Source organism: Scardinius erythrophthalmus, assembly GCF_964197995.2.
Source record: "Scardinius erythrophthalmus genome assembly, chromosome: 20".
Lineage (NCBI taxonomy): Eukaryota > Metazoa > Chordata > Actinopteri > Cypriniformes > Leuciscidae > Scardinius > Scardinius erythrophthalmus.
Window position 1 is genome coordinate 3159379 of NC_138240.1, and position 27465 is coordinate 3186843.

Here is a 27465-nt window from a genome sequence, read left to right on the forward strand (position 1 = left end):
AAATTCAAGAATTCGTACAATTCTCACCCCACTGACAGATATTTCCTCTTGGTTTAAGCACAAACTCATTTCATTTTGAGCAATTGTTCAGTAAACAACTTCTCACTTCACTTTCTGAAGTAAATCTATTTTGTTTCGATTTTTGTGCTGGAACACAAGAGTAGGAAAAGCATTATTTTTTTTGCAGTGTGTGAACTGTGCACAAGAGCCCTGGTGTAAAACCTCAAAGTATCCAATAAAAAATAAATAAAAAAAAATGACACGTTCACGAAATCAAAAATGCATCTACCGTCGCACCGACTTTTTTTAAAACATTTCCTTTTTTCTTGTTTTTTGCCGTTTTTCTCTTTTTATAGTATCGCTCAAGTATATCACAGGTTACTATCTAGAGAGGAAATAGAGGGTAAATTATGTTCCATGCTACATCTTGTTCAGAGAAGGCTATTGCAGACGATTTCTACAACACACACAATCACACGTTGTACGCTTGTATAACAAAAGTTCCAAAACATGTCACCAAGAAACTAAATACATATGCAATGTTCACTATTTAGAGTCTTTTAGGACTATCCCTCGGTCAAAGTGAAGCTGTCGCACGTCACTCGACTTCGTGTCCCGTCTTACAGACAAAAGTTGAAAAATTGCTATTCAAAAATTAGCAAATTTGGTCATTGTCTTTCTCTTTTGTTGTTTTTTTAAATAAGTAGTGCTTTTTTGATGGCTTAAGACAGAGGTCTTTTATTTGAATAATCTCACCCAGTGGCAATCTACAAGACGTCAGTGTGCATTTCATGACACCGCTACGTTTGCTCTCCTCCGCTGTTTAAAACAACACCAGCTAGTGCTGTGACGTAGAATTCAAAGTTACTTTATCAAAATAGCTAAAAGGTGTTTATAAATATATCTGACGGCCAGGTTTTTTCGTCAGGGCGGCTCGTGCGACCATCTCCTTCTAGAACTCCCACTCCAGCGTTTCCTCGCGGTTGGCGGCTCGCTCCAGCCGGTGGATGATGTTGTTGAGGTTGGCCATCTTCTCGTTGCGTCTCTGAGTGCTTTTGTTGAGTTTGGGGTTGAGCGAGGGCGACTCCAGGCTGTAGTTGGTCGGGGCCGGAAGGGAGGGCAGTGATGGAGAGATGGGGGCGGACGAGGACGGGACGGGGGACACGGACATCATGAGGCCGGGTGAGGACGCGGCCGAGGGCGAGTTGAGGGACACCTCCAGGCTGCTCCGGGACGGTTCGGACGAAGCTTTGAAGCTGACGGGATCCTCGGGCGACTCCGCTGAGCTGTTCCTCTGAGGACCCTGACTGAGGCCCGCATCCTCGTCCCCTCGGCCCGGGTCACTCTTCAGCGGAGAGAACTGGACGCCCACAGAGAAGCACTTGGCCTGCCTCCCGCGCAGCTCCTCGTCCTCGTCCTCCTGTTTGAAGCTGAAGCGGCGAGGGCCGGCGCTGAGAGGACGACCGTGGAGCGGGTTCCTGTCGTCCCGGTCCGACGCGGGGCTGTGGGACGCCAGGGGGGAGTAGTTGTTGTGTTCGGCGTCCGTGTCGTTGTCTTGGAGACCCTCCATCAGGACCTCTCGTCGCATACGGGACCTGTGGGCGGATGATGGTAAAACGAGCTCAGGACAAAGATAACACTCACTTCAGCATTTATTAATCTTAGTTAATATTAATGTCAACGCTTTACGAATACGTTATTAAAATCAAAGTTTGTATTTGTTAACATTAGTTAATGCACTGTGAACTAACAGGAACAAACAATGAAGAGTTGTATTTTTATTAACTAACATTAACAAAGATTAATAAATACTGTAACAAAAAATGTTAGTTCATGTTAGTTAATACATTAACTAATGTTATCTAATGAACCTTATTGTAAAGCTTTACTTATACATTTACTGTGAATATACACTTACTGTGATCTAATCAGTGTTGTTATTGTTAACTAAAACTATTAAAATGGAAATAAAAATGAAAATAAATAAATGAAAGCTGAAAATTCTATTAATAAATACTGATAGTTTATAAACAATACTACAATAACTAACTACTGGATCTCACCGCATTGCATGTGTAATTCAGTGCATCCAGTTATCATCTGAAAATTAACATATGGATAAAAAAATAATAATAATAGTTTGCTGCTGATGTGACTTCCAGTTTGAGAACTATGCATTGTGGGATACTGTATCTTACAGTGTGCTCTGGTTGGGGGTACCAAAGGTAAAAGGGATGGTTCTGAGTAATCTCGAGGCAAACACCCCCCCAGAAGCCTTTTTCCCCTTGGTCGAACATTATTAAAGTTAGAGCTTATTTCGAGATATCAGCCGGATGGCTTAGTGCAGGCGCTAATGGATCCAAGGACGTATCCCGTAAATTACCCCACTAATAAACTACTACAGTAGTACAGATAGGTTCTGTACTCATAAAACGAGGCATTGGAAAGTACATCAGGAGTTTATTTAAATAACACTTGCCTGATAGCTAATGCAAACGCTAACCCGGACGTCGAGGTCACTTCGGTGATTTGGGAAACCTATTTGTACTACTGTAGAAGTTTGGTACCATTCCAGGCATTATTAGTGCGGTAATTTACGAGATACATCCTTGGATCCATTAGCGCCTGCACTAAGCCATCCGGCTGATATCTCGAAATAAGCTCTAACTTTAATAATGTTCGACCAAGGGGAAAAAGGCTTCTGGGGTTGGGGTTGGGGGATGTGTTTGGCTCGAGGTCATGGTGCAAACGACCCTAGGTTGAAATTACTCCGATCCATCCCTTTAATAATATTAGTACTGGTGCAGTTATCATGTTCTCTTTTCTAACTCCTCAAATGTCCAGCAGGGGGAGCCAACACCCCATTTACAGCTTCAAAAAGTTTGCACACAACTTTGACATCTCTTTTAGCTGACTTTTGACTAGATAAGTAGCAGAAAGGATCAGATTGGTACCTGTAGTTGTGGAACCAGTTGATGACGGTGTTGGTTTTGAGGTTGAGCTGTGCGGCCAGCATCTCGATGGTGTGCTGAGAGGGGTACGGCTCCTGGAGATACGCTTTCCTCAGAGCCTCCTTCTCCTCCGCCGCCAGCACCACTCGAGGTTTCTTGGCTTGGCTGAACGGGCAGAGCTCCAGCGGGGTCAGGCCTGGACTGATGCAGTCGGAATGAGCGCCGGGGGAATCGCTGTCTGAGCCGGGACTCAACAGACCGTATCGCCTCTTCAGATACGCTGGAGAAAAGGAGAGAGAGAGAGAGAGAGACAGAGAGAGAATTTGAATTTATTACAAATACATTTCACAGTATATTTAAATTACAATATGCATAAATATTAAGAGCCACCCCAAATCACAAGAAATGTGAAAAAAACCAAATCTCCTTCAAATACAGAGCACAAAGCCTCATTGCATATGCCTCAATACCTTCAAAAGTGACAAGATCATCCACATGCTTGTAATAAGCAAAATCAATCAATCTTCTTGCTTGCACCATGTTTGAAAACATAGCAACTGCTTTCTGCCCCAAATTTGATTCGACTTTCTTTTTCCTACTTATATAAATAGCCAATTTTGCTTGGTCTAAAACAAAATTCAACAACTGACATACAAATCTTTTTTTCAACACATATTTAAAACCCCAAAATAAATAACGCCGTAGAGATAAAGTTTCATTACACCTCTGAAAAATACTTCCTAACGACAGAAATTAAGGCTCTAATCTTGCACAATTTTCAAATGCATGAAAAATGGTGCAAAAAGGACATTCAGCTCCAACCTCAGGATTTTCACATCTCAGAGAGAGAGACTTTTCGTATTTAAGCAGATAGATGACTTTACTGCATGTTTTACAAGTACTGCATTTTTACAGTAAGTGGGTCATACACATGCTTAGTAAGCATTTTTTTCTTGATTTAACACTGACAGACAATCAGAATCCATCCTGCTTCACAGAGCTTGAGCATTTAAAGAGGCAGACATTTGTATCGGTAAACAAGACTTAATATCTTCAGTCATTTTGCTTCTCAAGTAAATGCATCTTGCTTTAAGAATGTTTAGATATTTGTAGAGGAAAACAAGATAAAAATAAGTGTAATTTTTACAGTGCACATAATAAAATTGATTGTGAACTGATGCAGAATCACTGAAAAACTGAATAGATGTTTGCTCTTTATTACCTTTCTTCTCCATTTTCTTGACGTCTCTGAGCTTGTCCACGTTGTGCGGGTCGTTGAGCCACAGCTGCATGCGGACGAACGGCTCCCGACCCTTCAGACTGAGCTTATGCCAGGGCTTCGGTCTGGACAGCAGATCAGACACTGAACCCTGGGTCAATCCCAGAATGCTCTCTCCAAACAGACGCTGACCTGCATAAACACATATACTGTTACTGACCTGGCCTACAGTCTTTATAATTCTCCTCAGTTGTATGTTCGACATGAATCAAAGTGTCCGTTTCAATGAATAGATTCAAAACTTTTTTGTTTTTAACTACCTGTCATGGGTGTATATTAAAGTCCCCCTGTGGTGAAAATCCAGCTTTTAATGTTGTTTATGTGTCTATGTGGTGTTTTTAATATGCTTTAAGACAAACCATGTGTAAATTCATAAGTCGAATCCATTGCTGAGTATTTTCTCCTTAAAACTGCAGTGAACCAAAGACAGTCTCAAAAACACGCTTTGAAATCGCTGGTGTTTCTGACGTCACAAACTACCTTGTAACCAATCAGATCAACGTGTGATCGCCAACCAGTGGATCTCTGAGCTGAGTGAGTGAGTTGAGGCGGGGCTCATTTGCATATTCATATAATGGCGAATACTAAATGAGGCAAGGGTGTCGAGTTACATTCAAGATATTTTAAGGCATGAAGAATTTGTTTCAAGGAAAAAGCATTTAAATATATAATTTTGGTGATCAAAGATACAATTATTGACTACAGGGGGACTTCAAGAGAACGTGACTATGTTAGAAATCATAACACTACAGTTTTTTAAAATAAATTATTACTTTATCCACAATCTGTTTTGTGACTTGTGATGCAGTCTGGACTTAAACAGTAACACTTTTCTTGAAGGGTTGTGCATAAGACTGACATGACACCTTCATAATCATGACATGACACATAAATATGAAGGAGGTTTTATGCATGTTTATGACAATTGTCATTAAGTGTCATTCGCTCAATTATGTAATTTTTAATGCAAATATGACATTGTTTGAGATGTCTTTGCTATGACAACTTGACATAAACCAATAGTCAAGTCAAGTCATCTTCATTTATATAGCGCTTTTAACAATGTAGATTGTTCCAAAGCGGCTTTACAGAGATACAAGGAGAGCTTAATGTAACAGAGATTGTTTTGGCTTTATAGTAGTTCTTGAATAAAGTTATTTTCCAACTAAAGTTAATTTGATTGATTCACTTCCGCCGCAACAATCATTAGTTATTAACTTAGGGGCCTCTAACACAACACCGTTTTAACAAGAAACTCTACACAGACTTTAAACGTGAAACCTGTGAGAAACGCTGATGGCGTGCACATGCGTATTACGAGTTCAAGTCTATTGGTATGCGCGTTTGAATATATGTGCGCAGGTTTGTAATTCCCTACAAACCAAGCCTTAAAAACTACTTGTCTGGCCTTAACATTTTTTGATACAGAATTTTATCACTTCGGGGTAGATCCGCGAACCGAATTTACCCGACAACGCCTTATATGTAGAGTGGTAAAGGGATCCTCCATAAGGAGAAACTAGTTGGCACTTTAGCCTTTAAATTTAATTTATTACATTTTTAACCTTAGATGGGTTGAAATGTTTTTCGGATTTCCAAATTCGGGGCACAGACACAGTCTCTATGTGATGATATCTGGGTGAAAGAGGCTCTATGTGATGGGATTTATCTGACCTTGGTGACGTGAGAGAGCTAGCAGACGGTCGGTTTAGCCAGTCTGTCTGCTTCCTGACCTGAGACCCAGATTGTCATGTTTTATCTCAATACAATACATCATAACCTGTCATAAATGTGTCATAAACATGACATAGCAGATTAATCATCAAACTCAAGAAACTACTTAGCTTTATGGGTTAACATTACATTAAACTGTCATGTGGTTGGTTTTGACATTGGCTGTCATGAGGCCATTATAACTGTGTCATGAATATATTTCTGCCCACTTTTTTTCCAGTATTCCAGTATGAGTTATAAAATAATTTGACAGTATTAACACTTAATGACATTTTATAGACAAATTAAATTCGTATCACTGTAGTTGAGGTCAAGAAAAATATTCATGACACTGTTATAAAATTATTTGAGAGTATTAACACTTAGCGACAATTTAATGACAAATTAAATTCGTATCAATGGAAAAAAAGTGGTCAGAAACATAATGTATGTTAACCCATGAAGCCAAGTAGTTTCTTAAGTCTGATGATTAATCTGCTATGTCATGTTTATGACACATTTATGACAGGTTATGATGTATTGGTAATGTCAAGTTGGTAAAAGACATCTCAAACAATGTCATATTTGCATTAAAAATGACATAGTTGAGCGAATGACACTTAATGACAGTTGTCATAAACATGCATAAACCTCCTTCATATTGTATGACACGTCATGATTATGAAGGTGTCATGTCAGTCTTATGCACAGCCCTTCAAGTAAAGTCTTACCTGTTTTTCTCCATTTTGTCACCTGATGTTGTCACATTTTGTTGCCTCTGGCTTGCTTATTGAACAATATTACTGATGTGACTGTACTGACATTGCTGTACGAGAGCCGAACTGAACTGGACAATGACATCACTGCGGCTTTATAGCCGAATTGAACTCATTTAATAATTATAACGGAACTAAATCAACACTGAAATGACTTCAGCCGAACAATTCTTTTTAAAGCTGCTTTACAGCCAAATTGATCTATGTTTGTTTGCACCATTGAATTATCATTTTCCTGTTATCACGTAAAGCTGCTTTAAAAAAATCGGTATTGCATTATAAAGTGCTATAAAAACAAAGGTGACGACTTTTATTAAGCAAGGATGCATTCAATTGATCAACAGTGACAGTAAAATAATGTTACAAAAGATTTCTATTTCAAATACATGTTCTGTTGAAATTTCAATTCATCAAAGAATCTGGAAAAATATATTTTCAGCATTGATAATAATCAGAAATGTTTCTTTATCATATCAGAATGATTTCTGAAGGATCATGTGACACTGAAGACTGGAGTAATGATGCTGAAAATTCAGCTTTGATCACAGGAATAAATTACACTTTATAATATATTCATATAGAAAAAAAGTTATTTTAAATTGTAATAATATTTCACTGTATCAAATAAATAAATGCAGCCTTGGTGAGCATAAAAGATTTCCTTCAAAAATATAAAAAACTTCTGAACAGTGTACCTCACGCTAAAACGCTCATCGCCTGTCATTCACAAAGTGCCGTGTGTATTGTGCAGTAAATCACCTAAGTTGTTGTCCGTCAGAACTTCCTTCACTCTCTTGGTGATGGCGTACGTGTCCAGCTCCGGAGACATGGCCACCAGCTCCTGGATGCCCAGCGGTGTGTGTGTGTGTGTGTGCTGGGGGACGCTCACACACGGGCCGTGAGGATCCGCACGCTGAGGCTGCTGGTTCTCCTTACTGCTCTCCAGCGCCAGACTCGCGGGCTCCAGGCTCATGTTGGGCTGTCCGTCTTCAGGACTCGCAGGAGGGGACGGGGACGAGCGGGTCGTCACAGGGCTCTTATCTGACAACCAACGTCAAAGATCATATTAGTGTTTATGGTCAGGAGCATTTTAGGTTTATTAGGTTATGATACTGTAAATCTACTAAAAACTATGCAATAACGGTCTCACTGTATATAAAAATAAATAAATAACGACTATATTCAACTATTGATTTTCTTTTGTGTGGGTCTGAGTGAGTTCACATAGTGTAACAGTGCAGCGCTTCTGGGTTGTACGTCAGAACGGAGGCTCACTATTGGCCGACGCTGGTCATGTGATGCGTGTGATGCTGGCCAATAGTGAGCCTCCGTTCTGACGTACAACCCAGAAGCGCTGCGCTGTTACACTACGTGAACTCACTCAGAGAAACACAGAAGAAAATGAAGAGTTGAATAAAGTCCTTATTTTTTGCACACAAAAAGTATTCTCGCCGCTTGATAAACTTAAGTTTGAGCCACTGTAGTCACTTGGACTATTTTAACAATGTCTTTACTAATTTTTCTGGGATGGCAGATATCGATTACCTAGAAGTCTATGGAGGAGTGAGACAGCTCTCAGATTTAATCAAAAATATCTTAATTTGTGTTCTGATGATGAACGAAGGTCTTACGGGGTTGGAACAACATGAGGGCGAGTAATTAATGACAGAATTCTCATTTTTGGGTGAACTAACCCTTTAACTATGATTTACTGACATTTAAATTTGATACAATACACTTATTGTGTACATAATGTATATTCCAGTCTACTTATATTTAAAAATACCTGCATGTAACTACACCTGTAATTCCACTGTTGACCTTCCCTTACTCCATAACCCATCCTTAAACCTACACACCTGTCCTAACCGTACCGTATCCCACCTATAGCAGCACAAGTGTTCTGCAATACAATATGAACACACCTAACAATTATTATTAATATATATAAATATATTTTCTGATGTGACCATCAAACTAAAAGAAAGTGTGACTGGAATAGCATGTCTATAGAATGATAACAAAAACATTTTACCCAGAAATCAAATAGCAAATAAGAAATCATACTTTGCTTACAGTTAATGAAGCCTAACTTTAATGTTTTGCATTTTGACATAATTTTCGTGAAACTTAAGCACATTTCCCTCCAAAACTATCATTACCAGAATTCCAAAGTCACTTTACCGTAATATACTGTTTGTGTATATATATATATATATATATATATATATATATATATATATATATTTATATATATATATATACACACATACACATATACATATACATATATACATATATAATAATTTTATTTTGTTTATCTGATTGGTTTAACTTGTTCATTACTATAACAGTAACTTTTATCAAAATACAGAAGAAAAAAGCAATGATTTTATTGAACCGGTACAACAAACACTATTATGTAATGGTAGTTTAAAATTTAAAAAGATAGTTCACTCAAAAAATCTGCCATCATTTACTCACCCTCGTGTCATTCCAAACCCATAAGACTTTCAATCTTCTTCAGAACATAAATTAAGACATTTTAATAAAATCTGAGAGATTTCTATCCCTCCATTGACAGTAAAGAGATCGTAAAATAATCAATATTTAATCCAAGTCTTCAGAAAAGACATGATCGCTTTATTTGATGAACATTCAATTAATGCCTTTATTCACATTTAAACTATGATCATGAGAGTAGTTGATGACAGAATTAAAAATTTTGGGTGAATTGTCCCTTTAAACTTCCTTTTGCATTAAAGACAGGGTTCCCACACCTCCGTTAACTTCAAATTCAAGGACCTTTCAAGGACTTTCCAGGTCCAATACCCTCAAATTCAAGGACTTAATGTGGGGACACGTTTGTTGTTGTTGAGGTACCATACCAGGTGCAAATGCGCGTAAGTAACGTAAATCAAGCAAGCTAGTGTGCATAGGCCACGAAGTGTTGGCGAAATAACACATTAGCGGACCGGAGGGAATAATATGGAATTTTTTTCAGAAAACTTCTTGCACAAAATAAATTCAAGCACTTTCAAGGACCTGTAAATCTATGCATGTTTATTTAAAAAAAAAAAAAATTCTTCAGATTCACAAACTTTCAAGGATTTCAAGGACCCGTGGGCGTGGGAACCCTGTAAAGAACTCCTATGAAGCCCCCACTGGCGGTGTGTGTGTTGGGATGTGTGTGTAAGCACGACTGACCCTGGCTGAGGCTGTGGTTGGGCAGCTGGTTGAGTCCGTGACCCAGCTGATCCAGCAGCCAGAGCTGCATGCGTATGAACGGCTCGCGTCCCTTCTGGGTGAGTTTACTCCAGGGTTTAGGCCTGGATAACATGTCACTCACACTGCCCTGAGACAAACCCAACACCTGCGAGAGACACAGAGACAGAGGCTGAGACATTCAAAATAAGCCTGAAGTCATGTCACACATGGACAGAAACCATCATTGCTTTTCATTATCAACTATCCTAGTGACCACTAGATGGCAGCAAAACACAACACACAATACAAGAGCTCCAGACAGTTCGTTACTGGACTCAAAAGTTTGGGGTCAGGAAGATTTGTTTTTAAAGAAATACTTTCATTCAGAACAGATGCAATGATCAAAAGTCACAGTAAAGACATTTATAATATTACAAAAGATTTTTATTTCAAATAAATGCTGTTCTTTTGAAAATAAATTATATTTTACGATATATTCAAATAGAAAACCATTCTTTTAAATTGTGATAATATTTTACAATATCACTGTTTTTACTGTATTTTTGATTCAATAAATGCAGCCTTGGTCAGCAGAAGAGACTCTTTCAAAAACTTTAAATCTTACTGACCTTAAACTTTTGAACAGTAGTTTATAAAGGGCACTTAGATTTTTTTTTCAGTTTAAAATGATAAAATGATAGATCTAGAGTTTAAAATGAAGATAAAGTACTAAATGAAGACAAAAAACTATTCGAAATGTAATATTCGTATTATTTTGCATGGATTGAAGTATGAGACATTGTAATTGCATGCAAACCCGGTTGAGGTCGCCAACAAGAAGAAATAGAAATATCAGTTCAAATTCTTCAAAAATAAATAAATAACCGCAAGGCAAGCATTGTGCTCTCATTTCTTCTTTTAAACAATATGCACAGATTAATCATTCACAATAAGACCAGAAAGTAAATATTACTGTAGTTTTGATTTCATATGACAAAAAAATCTGAATTTAAGAGGAGAATTAGATATGAATGTTTAGATGTGGGTATCAGATTTCTACTGTTTCCACACAATAAGATTACATTTGTGGCAGCTTTGTGTGTAAATAAGTTTTAGATTTTTTCATGCATGCTTTGATCTTGACTCATTATAATATGGAAACGTTCTCTCCAGCTGTGCCGTTTCAATCCCACCTTCTCTCCGAAGATCCTCTGGCAGATCCCGTTCTTGGCCAGCTTCTCCTTCACCTGCCGGGTGAGCTCGAGGGTGTCCACCTCTCGGTACATGTACATCTCGTACTGCTCGGGGGTCAGCGGCGGGACGGTGGGCTTCAGGGTTCGAGGGATGTATGAGGGGAAGTACGACACCCGTCCCGCTCCACAGGGAGTCTCGGCGCCCGACGCGTCCGGCTCCACTTTAATTTCCACCGGCCGACTCAACACGGGCTCGTCCTCCGGCGCGGACGCCTCCTCGCCATTCACAGGACAGTCTCCGTTCTCCATCCGAGGCCAGGGACGAGGCATCGACGTGGACGAAGAGGAGGAGAGCGAGGGAGAGACGGAGGTGAAAGGGTGAGAGGTGCCGCTCATTCCCATTACCACGGCGCTGCGCTCCACGGACCAGTGCTGGTCGAAATACGAGCCGGCTTCACCGATCTCAGACTTGACTTTACGGATGATGTTTTGGACGAAGGCGGCGGGTGACAGGACGCTGAGGGGCGTCTGAGGGCTGCCGGCGGGATTGGACACACACACTGGCACCGATACGCCCTCTTCTTGCTTGATGAAGGGCGACGTGGGGGGCGGCTGAGGTTTGGTGGGATCCTGCGGGACGAGACGTTCACTGGTGGACCCCCGACCGCACACCTCCATCTCCAGCAGGGCCTGTTGCTGCGCCTGCATCTCCCGACGGGCCTGTTCCAAGATGCTCTTGATGGTTTCGTCAGAACCGCTGCTTCCTCCAGAGCTGTTCCGGCCCGATGAACATCCCAGAGACGACTTACAGTCACCTGTCCAACACACACACACACCAGAGTCGCATTACAGGCCAATATGCTTTTACCTTAGAGGTCCCATATTGTTCACCTTTCTGAAGTTTATTTTAGGTTTTGATGTCCTTAAGAATATATATTTGCGGTATAAGTACCAAAAACCATCTCAATATATTTTTACAGCTCCTTTCTCAGGAGCTCTGCCAAGAACAGGTCGATTTGTCTACTTAATATTCATGAGCCTCTCTTCTGATTGGCCTGTTGAGTGACCCACAATTGGTGAAGGCGGTGACTGAGTAGTTCTGACGTCACATTCATACGGAAGTCACAACGGCTCGTGAAAAGGCACAGCTACTTAATGCAGGCTGTGTGCATTTGTCTGTGGATCGACTGTTTTGAAACTTATATGGTAGTTTCATCGCCCCTAGACCTCTGCTGTCATGAAAAAAGTCAGGAAATTTCAGTTTTGACAATATGGGACCTTTAAAGGAGAACTCCGGTCAATTTTAACATTGAGCTCATTTTTTTGTACATTTGGAGTGCTGTCAATACAGAGAACAACGACAAAAATCTGTGTTCCCTACACCGAGTTATTCTATTTTTAAAATTTGCACCCTGTTGACTTCAATGGGGCAAGTACTAAACCTGCTTTTAGCCTCTTATCATCCTTGATGTGTCATTACAAGTGCACAGAAAATGTGAGTGATTCCTTCAGAGTGAACACGAGTGAATCTGACTGCAGTAGATGTGAAAGATATGTATAAAAATGATGTTAATTTAGCCAGCGCATATACCTGTGTTTACATCCTGTTTTCGGTTGAAGTCCAAAGTAATCGATTGCCGAGTTCACGCACGTGATCATAGGTAACTAAACCTATGCGCGTGAACTCGGCAATCGACTACTTTGGACTTAATAACATAATTTTTATACATATCTTTCACATCTACTGCAGTCAGATTCACTCGTGTTCACTCAGAAGGAATCACTCACATTAGCTGTGCACTTGTAATGACACATCAAGGATGATAAGAGGCTAAAAGCAGGTTTAGTACTTGCCCCATTGAAGTCAACAGGGTGCAAATTTTAAAAATAGAATAACTCGGTGTAGGCAACACCGATTTTTGTCGTTGTTCTCTGTATTGACAGCACTCCAAATGTACAAAAAAATTAGCTCAATGTTAAAATTGACCGGAGTTCTCCTTTAACATGGGTTATTTAAAACACGAGATGCTGACAATACAGCAAGACACACGCAAACAGCCAAACTAGCACTAGAACGTGAACATATACCAAATAATTATGATTTATTAAAATACATTATAATATTAAAACATTTTATTTTATCATAATGTAATATTTAATACAAATATATTTTAATAAAAAATATAATGTATTAAAATAATTTTTAAATATTTCATTATAATAAAAACATTATTCTAAATATAATAGTAATTATTATTATTTAAAATAATTTCTTAATTATTAAATAAAGTAGACCATTAAGTAAAGTGTATGACCAGCCCCATTTAAGAATAAGATGCACTTTTTGTTAGTGTGTGTGTGTTTCCTGAGAATCAAACCCGTAATCTTGTCGTTGCTTCTATCAGACTGCACAATCTGTACTTTAGTCTTGGTATTTCAACATTCTTTAATAAAGAAACTAAATATACTCGCAAAGCAAAATTGTATAAGATATTTAGAGAATATATTTTCAGAAAAAACATCTTTAAAATTATTACGATTATTTTAAGTACATATATCACTAAATTCTGTTTTATTTGTGCTGAAAAATATATGAAGACTTCAGATGCAAAAACCTCTCAGTCCGTCTGACATTTCTATTTTAAATGGTCGTTTTTATGTTTTTAATTTTACTCTTAATAGGGACATTTCTGAAAATAAGGCATTTCAATAACTGACTAATAACCTTTTAATTGTCATTAAAGTGAAATTACTGAACCTAAACATATAATAATAACAATATAATAAAAGAAAAAATGTCAGACGGACTTAGAGGTTTTAGCATCTGAAGTCTTCATACATTATGCTTATGCATCCATACTTTTTTTTCTTTCTATTATAAATAGAACTATTATTATTTATAATATTTCAGAATTAAATATAGCTGACGCTATATTTATAACATATAATATATAGCATAATGACGCACCCTGTATTAGTATGCGTGTTTCATTGGAATGGAACCCATGACCTTGTCGTTGAATGCAAAATATTAAAAAAATATATTTTCTTAATCTATATTTTTGTCTTTGAATCACAACATCCTTCAATAAACAAGATGAATTTAGATTAGATGCAAAGCATCGTGAGACATTAAGAGAACTTATTATCAGGGAACATATTTCTGAATCTATTTTTGGCTTTTTTAATTACATTTTATTTATAAAAATGTTTTGTATGTGCCTCCCTAAATGTTGTTATAGTTAGGCTTAAAAAATATATTTAAGCATATGTTTACGATTAATTTTTATCTTCTATTTATATTTATGAAAAAAAAAAAGTTTTTGAATCAGGATATATTCTGTAGTGAGACAATTTTGTTTCTCAAGTAAATGCATCTTATTTTAGATTTTTTTTTTTTTTGCGCAGTGCAGAAGTAATTCTGAACCATGAGTAGATGATTCCAACAAACACACACACATCAGAACAATCATATGCGCAGATCCACTTCCGCACTGCTGTGTGTTATTGTGTGCGGCTCATAAACCGCGTGTGTGTTTGCCGTCTCGTTACACACCTCTTTGTGACTGGATCTCCTTCTTGGCCTGCTCTAGAATATTCTTGATGGCATCATCTGACCCAGTTTCAGGAGTTCGGATGCGAGGAGTGATGCTCCCTGCCGGAGAGAGAGAGAGGTGAGTGGGCCGGCTGATCAGAGAGCAGATCCAAAGCCTTGCGTTTGATTGCTAGATCAATGGCCGCCTTTGAGAAGCTGGCATCAAGTGAGGGCGCACTAACACGTGAAAGCTTTACTTTCAAAACTGAGGAAGAAAACAGCGCTGAGAGAGCATCACAACAAACACAGTGCGGAAGTTGTGCACAGAGACAGTGATGTACAGGAACCTGGACTGGTTCTCTCTGGGGTTCTGAAGCGGTTCTGTGGGCTTTAGAGGATGAGACAGATGGGCCTGTGGGATCGCTCAAACACTTGAAACAACACATTTATCTTCCATAATGTGGAATAAGAGGACACAGCAGGAGGATAATATTAGTTGTGATCTCTCTTAAAACTTGTCAAGAACGTTTCAGGATCATATTCACCTAAAATCTAAAGAATTTTCTTGTTATATATATATATATATATATATATATATATATATGTAATGCCATTTTAAGGGCTGTGAAGATGATATTGTTATTGAAATCATGGTAGTATATTTAAGTGTAACCTAAACCATAGGCGTCGATTTCGGGGGGGACGGGGGGGACGTGTACCCACCAGTTTTCCTCATGAGTCATTTTGTACCCACCACTTTTAACTTCCGTCCATATTAATTTGACTTTTGGTTCGATTTTTTGACAGTTTTCAGTGGTTGTGAGGAGCATGAGAGAGAAATTTGGTAATCATTGTCTGACCCAACAAAAAAACATTATAATATTCGTTTTATTTTATTTTCCATGTTCGCATTTATGAGGGAAAAAAGTTTACGGTTACGGAGTAAAGCGGTCTGAAAGCGGCACTAAAAGACTGCTTTAAAACTTTCACAGACACCTCAAACAGAACAGCTGCCTTTCTTTAAAGTGAATTTCGTTTTGTATTAATTATATCTTAATTTTAATCAGTGTTTCATGAACCAATTGCCTGGATTTAATAGCCTATATAGCTAAAAAGTAAATATAGCAGAATCATACGGTGACGCATTGCTGCCACATATTATTTTTTCACCTCAATTATGTCTAATAACGAAATCTTATGTCGTTTTAAAATAACGATGCATTTTAATTGTTTATTAATGAGCTAGTCTTTTCTAAATCAGTGTAGGCTGCCTGCATACATATCTCCACATCTCCGCTGTAATGTAGCCAAGATGCGCCTTTTATACGGACAGGATTACATAATCAGATGGTAGCTACCGTATTTGCTTTCGATTGGATTTCGATTTTCGTTGGTGGACATTTTTTTTATTAACTTTATTGTTATATTTCTCATGTCTGTGAGGCTTGTCTATACACTGTTTGTCAGTTCATTTTTGAGGCGCGGTCCATTTCACAGAAATCATGAAAGCGCGCCCTGTTCGTTTTCTTTTATTTTACAAAGGCACACCGTTTTGTTGTGAGTTTACACAAGTAAACGTAGTTGCGACTGATGTATTATTATTTTCTGTATGACCAGAAATGGAGTAGGTTTCAACTGTTGATAGGAAAATGCGAGTGATGGCACCGGCGCCTCTATCCATGTCATATAGTGCGCGCTCCACACTCCGCACAAACACTCGGATATACGCTTCATAACAACAAACATTTAGGTTAACGTTAGAGCGAGCGGCCATGCCAGACGGATAATCATCTTCATGTTTAACTAATCAAATTCTGTTGCATTTTCTTGCGTCTGTTTGAAAAGGGTCGTCTGAAACACTTAGCCTATAGCTACAGATAAACGCCAAACGCTGGTGTTTTTCTTTAAACAAATTCGTTTAGGCTTTAAAATAAATATTTTTTATGGGCTAATTAATGCCACAATAATTTGTTTATTTTATTGGCTAATTGTATTTTTTAATTTTTGTTTTGCATTGAATACCATTGAATATTTTCATCGAATGCATTGAATATTTGCTGTGCACCGCTATGCCATCCTCCCATAGAAAGACACGAGCCACCTATTTTAAATAATAAAGGGTTTCTATGGAAGGAAAACGCTTAATGTATAATTAAATGCATTGCGTTCATATTCTTTATCACTGAAGCTTTTTCTTTATTACAAGGGTGTATCATTCCATTAAAAAAGGGACTGTTTATAAGGTGACAATCCGTTATACATCTTAATTAAACAAAATAAGAACACAATGTTGTAAAAAATAAACAACTTAGTCTATGTTCTGTTAGATGTGTTTTGACTACTTTTTGTTTAATTATATCTCTAATGGAGATATAGCCTAGCCTATTAACAAAAATAAATCTTATTAGGCCTATATAATATATAATATTAAAAAAACGTATAGGCTATATGAAATATAAAAAAGCCAATATAAAATATATTTTCAAAAAGATTAATTCATTGATTAATTTTGCATGATTGGGGGCTGATACTACTTGCTTAAGGTTTTTGAGCGTGTGATAAAGATACACATTCACATTCACGGCGTATTTAGACACATTTAGACGCATTCATAATCATTACTTTTACGAAGTGGACGAGCGTAGCGGAATATTCAGAAATGTGCTCTCCACTCTGATCGGAACAAACCCGAACCTCACTGTCTGCTGAACTTACGCAGAAACATCAAAATATGACCAGCTTTTAAAAATGCTTTTTAAAACTAAGCACTATTTTAGCACAAATTATGAGGTTATTGGCGATTTTTTTGTATAATTATTGATTATTTTTTAATCAAATTATTAATTATCAATTTTTTTTTTTTTTTTTTTTTGAAAGTTTTGGGTGGGCCTGTTGAAAAGTGGGGCCGTGTCTGAGCTACAGGACATCGTATTATAACCTGCGCGAAAGAGAGAAAAAAAATGAATGCGTCATTGTACCCAGCACTTCTGAAAATGCACTTCCAAATGCGTCTCTGTCCCCACCACATTTCAAACCAAACTGACGCCCATGACCTAAACGTAAACCAGGATTGGTTAATAGGAATTTTGTGTAGACCAATAAGGATGCTGCTTCAAGAAGATCTTCTACATGAGAAATTCACAAAATTTATCAAAAATACTACCATGTTTTTTTAACCCAAGTAAGTTATATATAATAAGGTCAAGCTTTATTGTCATATAAATGTAAGCATTATTACCAGATATTATATATATATATATATATATATATATATATATATGTATTTATGTATATGTATATAAACTGTATATATACAAAGGTGAAACTTAAAAAAAATTAGAATATCGTGCAAAAGTTCATTTATTTCAGTAATTCAACTTAAAAGGTGAAACTAATATATTATATAGAAAATTACATGCAAAGTGAGATATTTCAAGCCTTTATTTGTTATAATTTTGATGATTATGGCTTACAGCTTATGAAAATCCCAAATTCAAAATCTCAGAAATTTTGAAAATGTTCATAAGCTGTAACAAATTTCACCTTGGAAGTTGAATTACTGAAATAAATGAACTTTTGCACGATATTCAAATTTTTCGGGTTTCACCTGTATATATATATATATATATATATATATATATATATATATATATACACACATATATAGGTTGGTATAGGGAATGTGTTTGTAATGTGATAACTGATGTGATTGTGATGTGATTGTGGTGTGATGTCAATAGGGGGACTGCATCTTTAAACTGAAAGGCAGGACTGTCCCACCGCCGCCGTAATGAGTGTCGCAGCTTCTCTGGGTCGATCGGGTTCACTCACCTCGCTGGCGGACCTGGATGGTGCGTAAAGCCAGGATGTTCTGCTCATCTGACAGGAACTGCTTCATCTTGATGAAAGGCTCTTTGCCTTTGACGGTGAGTTTTCTCCAGGGTTTGGGTCGAGCCAGGATCTCGCTGACCGAGCCCTGTGAGAGGCCCAGCACGTAGTGACCGAACACACGCTGACCGATGTTGTGTTTCAGTAACTGCTCTTTGACCTGAAAAGCGATTTCTGCAGTGTCCACCTGGTCGTCGTCTCCTCCCCCTGAGCTCCCGCTCTCTGATTGGTCGCTTGGCATGCCTGTCTCCATTGTGACTGGCATAGAGGCGTTCTGATTGGCTGACATGAGGGCCGCTTTGGCAGCGTAGAGGGCGGTGGGGAAGGCCATGATGGAGGAGCCATCTTTCTTGAAGAGGGGAGACAGGAGCTGCTTCTGCAGGAGCTGGTCTCCGGGGTGTTTCTCGCCTGAGAAGGGTGACACTGAGAAGGGGCGGGGCAGTTCGTGGGTGGAGGAGGGCGTGTCAGTGACGGGCGGGCCTGGGCTGGAAGAAGTGCGCCCATCTATGGGCAGTGTTCCCGGAGGAGAGGAGAACGACCCCGCCGGGCGACTCACGCTCTTGCTGGAGTCCTCAGAATGACCCTCATCTGACAGAGAGAGAACACACATGTTTATCTGGAAAAACTGATAGTTATCTCTCTAAAATATGACTGGATGAGCCATATAAACACAACTACTAAATAAATAAAGTACTAATTATAAATAATTATTAATTATTTTATTTAATGATCATTTTATTAGACTGTTTTTATTAGACTTATATTACCTGTTTAATAGCAATGATAACAAAATAAACAAAATATATCAAATTCATATAATTATATATTTAATAAATAATGTATGCACATATATATATATATATATAAAATTCTATATATACAGTTTTGAATTATTAAACAAAAATATTTGATTAATTTAATATTAACAAACATATATAAATCATATATACACATTATTAGTAATTATTTAATTTAATAAAACAGTTAATAAATAAAAACACAGACAATATATATAGTTTAGAATGATACAATTTAGCTTTATTATACAACATACTTTACCACATAAAATGTCTAGCTATATATATATATATATATATATATATATATATATATATTCCACTTTTATTGTAGTTTTAGTAAATTGTAATTTTGTTGTGTTTGTCATTTTTAATAGTTATATGTTTTAAAAAAAAAGTCTATATTTTTTTATTTCAGTAGATCAAGTTAAACTAAATGAAAATGAGAAACGTTGCTTTGATAACAAGCTGAAATAAAATAAGGTTTATAAAAATAATTTCAGTAATATTTTTTAAATATTTTATTTTATTTCAGTTAAAGTTCATTTTACTTTTTTTTTTAAGTTTATTTTAGTAACATTTTTTTTTTTTTTATGGTTTTAGTTTTAGTTAACTATAATAACCCTTCTACAAGGTACTTCAAAGACAGAAGGGGAAAGTTTAGTGACGCATCCGTGAACGGAAACACACACACACACACACACACATCCTCACCGCTGTTGTGTAAAACTCTGACTTTATCCACAAGAAATTTGTGAGAGGGTAGAAAGGCTTCTTTGTCCAGCAGCAGTGCCTCAGCGGTTTTGGCCGATTCCTACACACACACACACACACACACACACACACACACACACACACACAGGCAGACAGGCAGTTAAACTCTTGTGATCAATGCAGATCTACATTATGGATGACGCTAGTGAGGCGTTTACACACAGATCACTGTGGCGTTTCCTCATTGACAACTGTTTTTCACGGGGAACTTTATTTGTCTTTTAGTTGAGAGGGTCCGTGACCTTACGTCAATAAAATGCAAAGCTGTTAAAAACCCTAAAGCTCTCTGCAGGAATAGCACTTGTTTCACTCACCTGGGATGAACTTCCATTGGCCGATGCCAGTTTCATGGCTTTGAGGATGCTGCAGGACACACAACGACACGTTAACATCATCATCCTGATACGTCATCGCTATAGTATATCCGTGTTCCTGGATACCTCACCTGAGCTCTGTTTTGATCTCTTCATAATCCATCTGGGACTGTAGTTTGGCCTCCAGGGTCTACACACAAATCAAGATGTTAATTATGGGTCATTGTTAAATCAATACAGTCATGAGAGAAGCTGAACGACAACAGATGGAGGAACAACCCATGTGTTGTAGTCTGATCTATCTGGTGTCTTGCAAAATTTATAAGAAACACACATTGATTTAAAAATGCATAAAAAATTGCTACATTTTGCGTCATCTTTTATGTTCACAGACACTGCATTTATTTGATATATTATTACAATTTCAAAAGAACAGTTTTCTATGTGAATACATTTTAAAATGTAATTTATTCCTGTGATCAAAGCTGAATTTTCAGCATCATTACTCCAGTCTTCAGTGTCACATGATCCTTCAGAAATCACTCTACATTTCTGATTATCATCAATGTTGAAAACAGTTGTGCTGCTTCATATTTTTGTGGAAACTGATACATTTTATTTTTCAGGATTCCTTAATGAACAGAAAGTTCAAAAGAAGAGCATTTATTTGAAATAGAAATATTTTGTCAATTTTGATGCATATTAATTTCTTTTAAAAAAAGCTTTTGAATGGCAGTTTACAGAAAGAGCACAAAAAGTTTGTTTATTACACAATCTTTGCACAATTTGACATACTTTAATGTAAGTTCCTTTAGATAAAGTACTGTAAATGTAAACATAGTAAATTGGAGCTGAGAATTCTATGCATATGTATGTAAATGCATATGACTGAAATCTGAAATCAAACTGAAATCATAATCAAATTAGCCAAAAATATGTAATAAACAACATGCAAGAGGTGGAAAATGTCAATGAAGGAAATGCGCCTCTTTAAACCTAAACACATCTGCAACAGTGGTTATCGAGTTGCATAGAAACAATTAAGCTGGTGGTAAAAGTATACTTTTAAACTATAATAGACTGACCTCATATTATAGCTACATGAATGAAGTTTGATCTGCTCTCACCTCTATAGCTTCTGACTTATAGGCCAGCTGCCGCTCCAGCTCTGCAATCTGATTGGCCGACGAGTCCTGGACTTCCTGTAAGGTGAACTGGAGTCTCTGGACGTTCTCGAGCAGTCTGAGGATCTCTCTGTCCTTGGAGAACAGCACCACCTCCAGCCGTGACAGCGCGCCCTCGTCTCGCTCCTCGCGCTCCCTCTCCTGAGACCACCAATGAAAGGAGGAGATCAGGGGGACATGAAACTCTCTTTTCAACTTCAAAATACCATCCTGCTCTCTGGCTTCCTATAATCACGTCGCCTCAAAGAGCCACTAATGAGGTTCCAGTGGTGTGGGAGCAAGTGATCATTTCCTCCCACTTCAGATTGGACATGTTAAGGTGGCAATTTATGGCGAGGCGAGTCGTCCGGCTTTCATCTCAAAGCGAGACTCGGTCTTTACCTCCTTGGGTCGGTCTTCTGACGGGCCGGTCCCTTTAGAAGTGCTCTGAGTGCCGGCGAGCTGCTCCCTCAGCCTCTCCACCTCCCTCTGGGCCAAATCTGCTCTCTGACATCAAACACACAAGTTTGGACAACTTTAGAGGAGCTGAACATCCAGCTTGTGTGTGTACCGTAACCCCAAGAAAGTTTTTAGACACTTGCATCGCACTCAAATAATAGTCAGAAAAATGAAACTGAAACTGTGATACTCAAATTTCGAAGGCTTTTAAATTATCCTCATAATGAGGATAAAATGGTTGCACACAATCAACTACATGCCTTCTGTCGTCTTTTAGCAAGTAAAAGGCGTTTTAGTGTAACTGTAAAAACGTCCTCCATCTTGTGGTTCACGTGTCTATATGATGTGAAATCTGCAGTGATTTGTATGAAGTAAACATAAGAATAACTTTTATATTGTTAGTAATATTGCTAGATGAACACTTACTGGACTGAAGCAACTGAGGTTTACTTGATTATCCAGAATTATTATCCAGAAAAATACATGAGTATCAAATATGATCATCAGGCTTTTGAGGAAGGTTTATTTGTTCATCTATCAATCATCATTTTATTGCATTGCATTACATGTTTTAAGACTACAGAGCTTTGATCATAAAACATTTGATCTTAGTAAATATCTAAGACATATTATTGGGAGTTGACAGCTGATATTAATATGCATTATAAGCAAGTATCTGCTTATAAAGATCTCATTGATTTACATTACAAGCATCAGAATTTCATGTGTTTTGGCCATAAAAATATCAGCATCTGCATCAAATTGCATATTTTTGCCTCTGATTAAAATTGCAATGTTTTCTCCTCTGTGAGTCTGAGCTCCATATCCTCACTATATCATATGAGCCATAAAAGCCTGATGTCTCAAATATGATTCTCATTTTGTAAATATTTTGTCTAATAACTGTTGGATCATTTTTGTCAGGCTTTACAGGGTCAGTGTGGTTTAATAATTGTGATAATATACTACCCTACTTTTCCATCTTACATTATGGCAGCACAAAAATGCTAAAAGCCACAGATAAAGCGTCAATTGCACATCTAATGTACATCTTTTTTTTTTCTGTTGCATCAATGCTAAAAAATGCTTCCTGTCTTTTTCAATAAGATGAAAACAGAGAGAGAGAGAAATATGAATTTCCCAAACACTTTAAGACCAAAATCTCTTGAACGAGAATCATAATTATGACTTCCCAACTCGTACACAGGAGCTTCCCAGGAGGACGTAGTTCCCAGAAAAGCTCCTCCAGCATTTGAGCACGGATGACACTTGCTTTGATATTTTATTTCTAACACAATGGCATTCACACGTTTATAAGTAGAACTCTAGTGTCAATACTTTTTGTCTTGATTTGCATTGTTTTATCATTTCAAACTGTTTTCTGACAAAGTGTCTTTCTTGAAAATAAATGATGCTCACTTTGATATTTTGCATGCAATGATTTTCTTTTTCTCAGTCGACGTTAACGCAGACTGTTTTTTAGTCAAATACAGGGCAATTTGAGCATCAATACAAATCAAGGCCAAACATTCCCAGAGATCCATAATCAAATGAACAATCAGGCCGAACGGAACAAGAACGCCCTCGAAAGCCCAATCAGACGAGATTTCCAGGTGGCGAGAAACATCCACAGGTAAAACAGCGAGAGCGAGCGCGCGTCTGCTCCGTTCTGCTGAGGTGCGTGTTTACTTGCAGGCACTTTCTTCTCAAACTGTTTACCTGCTCTGTCACACTCGGCCTGCTAATTAATGACTCATTTTCGAATCATTTATCTAAGAGCTGCTGGCAAAGGGAGAAAAAGCAAATCACAGTGGAAAAAAAGGAAGCAATCAGCGCAATGAAGTAACTAACAGCCCTCCTCGTTCGCCACATCTCTCTCCTGTCCTCCGCCGCTCGCACGGCATCATGGGAAAGAGTGGCGGGTAATCACGGGTCTGCGAGAGCGAGGACGAGGAGGGTGGTGGGGGAGGAAGAGGGTCTAATTAAACTCAAAGCTTGATTAGGAAGGTGATTATCTTCACGACGACAGCGTCTCAATCAGAGGCTGAGAGGAGGGCACACACTCACCTGGTTGGCCTTCTCCAGGTTCACCATTAGAGCTCCCATCTCCTCCACTCTGGAAGACACAAACCACACGTTAAACATCCGACCACCATCACACGCAACTGCACACAGATTCATGCCACTAAAGTGATAAAAAGTGCAGAGCGACGGGTTCACTTAGTACCGGCCACCAACCAGAGGAAGTTGTGTGAAATGTTTGTGTTACACATAAAATAAATGAACAGCGATTAGATGGGGTCAACAGACCCCTGATGCTATGAATTAATTAAAACCCTAATACTGATAATTATGGCGTTTATAAATATAAAAAATAAAGGTAACACTTTAGTTCAGGGTCCAATTCTCAGTTGCTTATTAGCATGCATATTACTAGGATATTGGCCGTTTATTAGTACTTATTAATGCCTTATTCTGCATGGCCATATTTTATATTCTTAATCATACCCAATACCTAAACTTAACAACTACCTTACAAACTATTAATTAATAAGCAGTAATTAGGAGTTGATTGGGGCAAAAGTTGTCATTAATAGTGAGAAATGGACCCTAAGCTAAAGCGTGACCAAAATAAATGTATTGTGTTTAATAATAAACTGTTTTTAAAGTGTAAAAATGAATAACTTTTACTTTTAACTTAATCAAAAATAAATAAAGATTTATTAAAATATATAAAGTAAAATATTTTTAAATAAATATTGTATTTAGTGAAATATTATGTACATATATGCACATGATATAATTTGATTTTACATATATGTACATGATATTTTACTAAATACAATATTAATTTAAAAATATTTTACTTTTTTAAATATTTTAATAAATCTTTATTTTTTTTAATAAAGTTCAAAGTAAAAGTTATTCATTTTTACACTTTATATATTATAATCAGATATTATATAATGTTCCATTTTTCATATTTTTAAATAAAAACAAATTTATAAATTTGTAAAAAACAAACAAAAAAACTTTTAACTATATGTTGTCATATCATGTAGGCTACTTAAACTCACAAACGTCTTGCATTTTTAGTAGGACATTGCTGCTGGAAGTAAGAACTTCACATATTAATCCAGTTCATTAGGATAAAGATTCATCAGACTGATTCAAACTGGCAACGTTTATTTGAGTGATTCATTAAAAGAATTGCTTTATAAGATTAAATACACAAAACTGGTTGCAATGCAAGCGAAGGCAATGCGAGAGAAAGATGTAACGTCACAGTTTCTTTCACCATCACTGGATATCGGAAAACACTGATATTCTACATTGCTAAAAGCATTGGCATGTAAATCACATAGCAGAAACAACACCAAACTCCAGTATTTACACTGGGGTCCGCATGAATCTGCCTAAAAAGGGTCCTTGCGCTGCACTCCAGAGAAACCCGTACACCACAAATAGAAGAAATAAATAAACGAACAAGTTCAAAAGTTCTTAAGGGAGACAATGAAGTCACTAAAATGCCAGGTTTGCTGTCATTAGAGTCGAGTGAGTCATATCTTATCTAGCGCCGTGTTCGGCATCATCGTATCCCAACATGCCCACACACGCGTGCGCTCGGCACAATCAGAGAGCTCTCATTTGAATAGCGTCTCGGGGAGATTATTCATAAGGTTTGTTTGAAGTTCAACGGTTTCCTCTCAGCCATCAGGGAGTTGATTTTCAAAAGGTGGAGAGGCAGCGGAATAAAGAGAAGTGAAAGATTGATTAAACATGTGAGTCTCTGAGGTTACGCTAAACAAAGATACCTTCTCAATTAGACGAGATTCGCTTTAAGAGCACAATCAGACAAATTTAGTCTGAAGAGAGGGCCGTTCAGTGCGCTCGCGAGCCTTTGAGTCTCTCAGTCTTTCTAAGTCGAGATCGCTAATGCAATCGTATCATCAGCGGCCGTTGTTTGCTGCGGAAAGAGAATCAGATGGAAATTTATCAGCTGAACAGAAATTAAAATATATCCCTTGGATCTGAACTAAACAAAGCCCAGGAGGTGAGCCATCTCAGGTCTACCACATCAGAACCGGACCAGATTTATTTCAGGTTTAATATGATGTTCTGAGACGAGCAAATATGTTAAAGGACGGGGTATAAGAGGTCTGCATGAGCATTAAGTTGTATATAATGTAATATTATTTAAGTTATAATTGTATTTTACATATACACTACTGATCAAAAGTTTTCGATCAGATAAGATTTATGTATTTAAAAGAAGTCTCCTGTTTACAAAGGCTGCATTTATTTAATACAAAATAAATAAATAAAAAACAGTAATATTGCGAAATATTATGACAATTTAAAATGACTATATTTTAAAATCTAATTTATTCCTGTGATCAAAGCTGAATTTTCAGCATCATTACTCCAGTCTTCAGTGTCACATGATCCTTCAGAAATCATTCTAATATGATGATTTGATGCTCAAGAAACATTCATTATTATTATCAATGTTGAAAACAGTTGTGTACAATTTATTTTTCAAAATTCTTTGATGAATAGAAAGTTCAAAAGAACAGCATTTATTTAAAATAGAATATTTTCTAACATTATAAATGTCTTTACTGTAACCTTTGATCAGTTTAACTCATCATTGATGAAAAAAAATAAAAAACTATTTCCCCCAAAAATAAAATTAAAATTCTTACTGACCCCAAACTTTTGAATGGTAGTGTTTAATGTTACAAAAGCTTTAGATTTCAGATAAATGCTGTTCTTTTGAACTTTCTATTCATCAAAGTATCATGAAATAAAAATGTTTTCAACACTGATAATAATCATACATGTTTCTTGAGCATCAAATCATCATATTAGAATGATTTCTGAAGGATCATGTGACACTGAAGACTGATGCTGAAAATCACAGGAATAAATTACACTTAAATATATTCACATAGAAAACAGCTATTTTAAATTGTAATAATATTTCAAAATATGACTTTTTGTTTGTATTTTTCAATCAAATAAATGCAGAGCTAGAAAAATCTTACCGATCTAAAACTTTTGACCGGTAGTGTATGTGCAAAGTATTTTGTGAAGTGCATAACAGATGCGGTATCCCATAATGCAATGCACCCGAACTCTGGAGAGATTTTGAACCCATGTCAGCTGGTTTAGGTTGTGTATTTGACTAACTTTAAACCTTTATTAACTAAGGTCAGAGAAGTTCAATTTTGGATGAGACTGGAAATGGTAATGGAGGTTTTGTGTTTCACAGAAGCAACAGAGGCGAAAATAGACGCTCCGCTTCAGACAAATCAAACATGTAGCTTGAGATGAAATCACAAAGAAAGGAAACACAACAAACATCAGCATAACATGGACACATTTTCAGTCGCCACAGTGATTAAGCGTCTTA

The 27465-nt window shown here is 37.2% G+C and overlaps 1 protein-coding gene across 1 annotated transcript in view; it reads right to left on the minus strand.

The window, feature by feature from the left end:
* Window positions 1-335: 335 nt before the first annotated feature.
* cux2b (cut-like homeobox 2b) overlaps window positions 336-27465 on the minus strand; it is a gene marked incomplete at its 5' end in the record, with an annotated part of 152519 nt that continues 125389 nt past the window's right edge. The window contains 14 exons of the mRNA XM_081348362.1: window positions 336-1595; window positions 2955-3231; window positions 4174-4362; window positions 7479-7760; window positions 9927-10092; window positions 11120-11934; window positions 14676-14774; window positions 18486-19130; window positions 20054-20153; window positions 20428-20476; window positions 20559-20617; window positions 21555-21752; window positions 21993-22097; window positions 24117-24165. Coding sequence (XP_081204488.1) covers window positions 953-1595; window positions 2955-3231; window positions 4174-4362; window positions 7479-7760; window positions 9927-10092; window positions 11120-11934; window positions 14676-14774; window positions 18486-19130; window positions 20054-20153; window positions 20428-20476; window positions 20559-20617; window positions 21555-21752; window positions 21993-22097; window positions 24117-24165 — 3676 coding nt within the window. The 3' untranslated portion in view covers window positions 336-952. The remainder of the gene's footprint in view (window positions 1596-2954; window positions 3232-4173; window positions 4363-7478; window positions 7761-9926; window positions 10093-11119; window positions 11935-14675; window positions 14775-18485; window positions 19131-20053; window positions 20154-20427; window positions 20477-20558; window positions 20618-21554; window positions 21753-21992; window positions 22098-24116; window positions 24166-27465) is intronic.